General features: G+C 55.1%; 2 protein-coding genes across 2 annotated transcripts in view; one reads left to right on the top strand and one right to left on the bottom strand.

Annotated features, from left to right (window-relative positions):
• The window catches only part of PRR19 (proline rich 19), a 3,591-nt gene extending 2,474 nt beyond the window's left edge, over positions 1-1,117 (bottom strand). The window contains exon 1 of the mRNA XM_011936548.1: positions 999-1,117. Within this exon, the coding sequence (XP_011791938.1) occupies positions 999-1,037 (39 nt within the window). The 5' untranslated portion in view covers positions 1,038-1,117. The remainder of the gene's footprint in view (positions 1-998) is intronic.
• Positions 1,118-1,129: 12 nt separating this feature from the next.
• PAFAH1B3 (platelet-activating factor acetylhydrolase 1b, catalytic subunit 3 (29kDa)) overlaps positions 1,130-1,520 on the top strand; it is a 10,761-nt gene continuing 10,370 nt past the window's right edge. The window contains exon 1 of the mRNA XM_011936593.1: positions 1,130-1,135. Within this exon, the coding sequence (XP_011791983.1) occupies positions 1,130-1,135 (6 nt within the window). The remainder of the gene's footprint in view (positions 1,136-1,520) is intronic.

Raw genomic sequence — 1,520 nt, 5'->3', positions numbered from 1 at the left:
AAAGAAAAAATTTGCTGGGATTCTGTGGCCCACACCTGTAGTCCTAGCTACTAGACAAGCTGAGATGGGAGGATCCTTTGAGCCCAGGAGTTGGAGGTTACACTGAGCTATGATTGCACCACTGTGCCCCAGCCTAGGCAAGAGAGTGAGACCTTGTCTCTGAAAAGAGAGAGAGAAGATGAGAGAAAATAAGTGAGGAGAGAGAGATTGGAAAAGGTTTGGTCAGATAAGGAATCACAGGGGTAGCATGAAGTCGAAGGAATCACTGCTAATGGGAAGAGAAGCCAGGACATAGAGAAAGGCTATTAGGAACAGGGACATGGGGAAACAGTTAAAAGATGGAGGGTGGGGGCCAGGCGCAGTGGCTCACGCCTGTAGTCCCAGCACTTGGGGAGGCCGAGGTGGGTGGACCATTTGAGGTCAGGAGTTGGAGACAAGCCTGGCCATCGAAACCCCGCCTCTACTAAAAATACAAAAATTAGCCGGGCGTTGTGGTGAATGCCTGTAATCTCACCTACTCAGGAGGCTGAGGCAGGAAAATCACTTGAAATCGGGAGGCGGAGGTTGCAGTGAGCCGAGATTGCGCCACTGCACTCCCGCCTGACGGACACAACGAGACTCTGTCTCAAAAAAAAGAAAAAAAAAAAAAGGATGGAGGGTGGCGAAGGGGTCATGAGATTGGAGGGATCTGGGGTACCAGAAAAGGATTCGGACGGAGAAATCCAGGGGTAGACGAGGTACAGGGGAATACAGAAAGTGGAAAGAGATGGTAGACTAAAAGAAGCAGGAGAGGGAGAGCAGCAAGAGAAGTCCAGCGAGCCTGAGAAAACCTCGAGAGAACAGAAAGGGAGACAGAGGCGCGATCAGGGACAGGGCCTGATCACAAAGGAAGGGCCTAGGGTAGGAGAGGAAGCATCGTGGCCAGCCGCGGTAGGGCAGGGGTCGCAGAGTGAAGGGAGTGGGGTATGGCTGGTAGGAGCTGGGTGGGGGAAGGGCACGTCTCCTGCCCCAACGAACCCCGGCCCTTCCCACTTCATGTACCTGTGGGGCGCAATGGCTTCTTTTCAGCGGTGACCCCAGCTCTCGAAGCCACCTGGCTCTGTTCCGGGCCTCGGGCACCCCTACACGCATGCGCGTGCCCTTTCCATGCCCTTTGCCTTCGTGGCTCTGAGAGGACGGAAACCCAGAGGCGCGTGCCAGGGAAGTGCCGGTTATAGCCCCGCCCCTCCCAGCCTCAATTTCAGAACTCTCCCTTTCTTGGTCTTAGCACCTCCCATCCACCAATTGGCTGTGAGGTTCACTAGGTCCGCCCCCTTCCTGAATGCTGATTGGTTCCGATAGCTATCGGCGGTCTTTCGGGGGTTGGTCGAGACCAGGCGTGCCAAGGGGAAGAAGGGTCGTGGTAGCCCCCATGCACAGCAGTCCCCCAAGCAGCCACAGACATATTCCCTAGAAAACTTATATAGTTAGCCGGGCGTGGTGGGTCACGCCTATAATCCCAGCACTTTGGGAGGCAGAGG

This window comes from Colobus angolensis, unplaced genomic scaffold (assembly GCF_000951035.1).
Source record: "Colobus angolensis palliatus isolate OR3802 unplaced genomic scaffold, Cang.pa_1.0 Scaffold154, whole genome shotgun sequence".
Classification (NCBI taxonomy): domain Eukaryota; kingdom Metazoa; phylum Chordata; class Mammalia; order Primates; family Cercopithecidae; genus Colobus; species Colobus angolensis.
The sequence above is the reverse complement of the archived record's forward strand: the minus strand, read 5'-3'. Positions and strand labels throughout refer to the sequence as shown.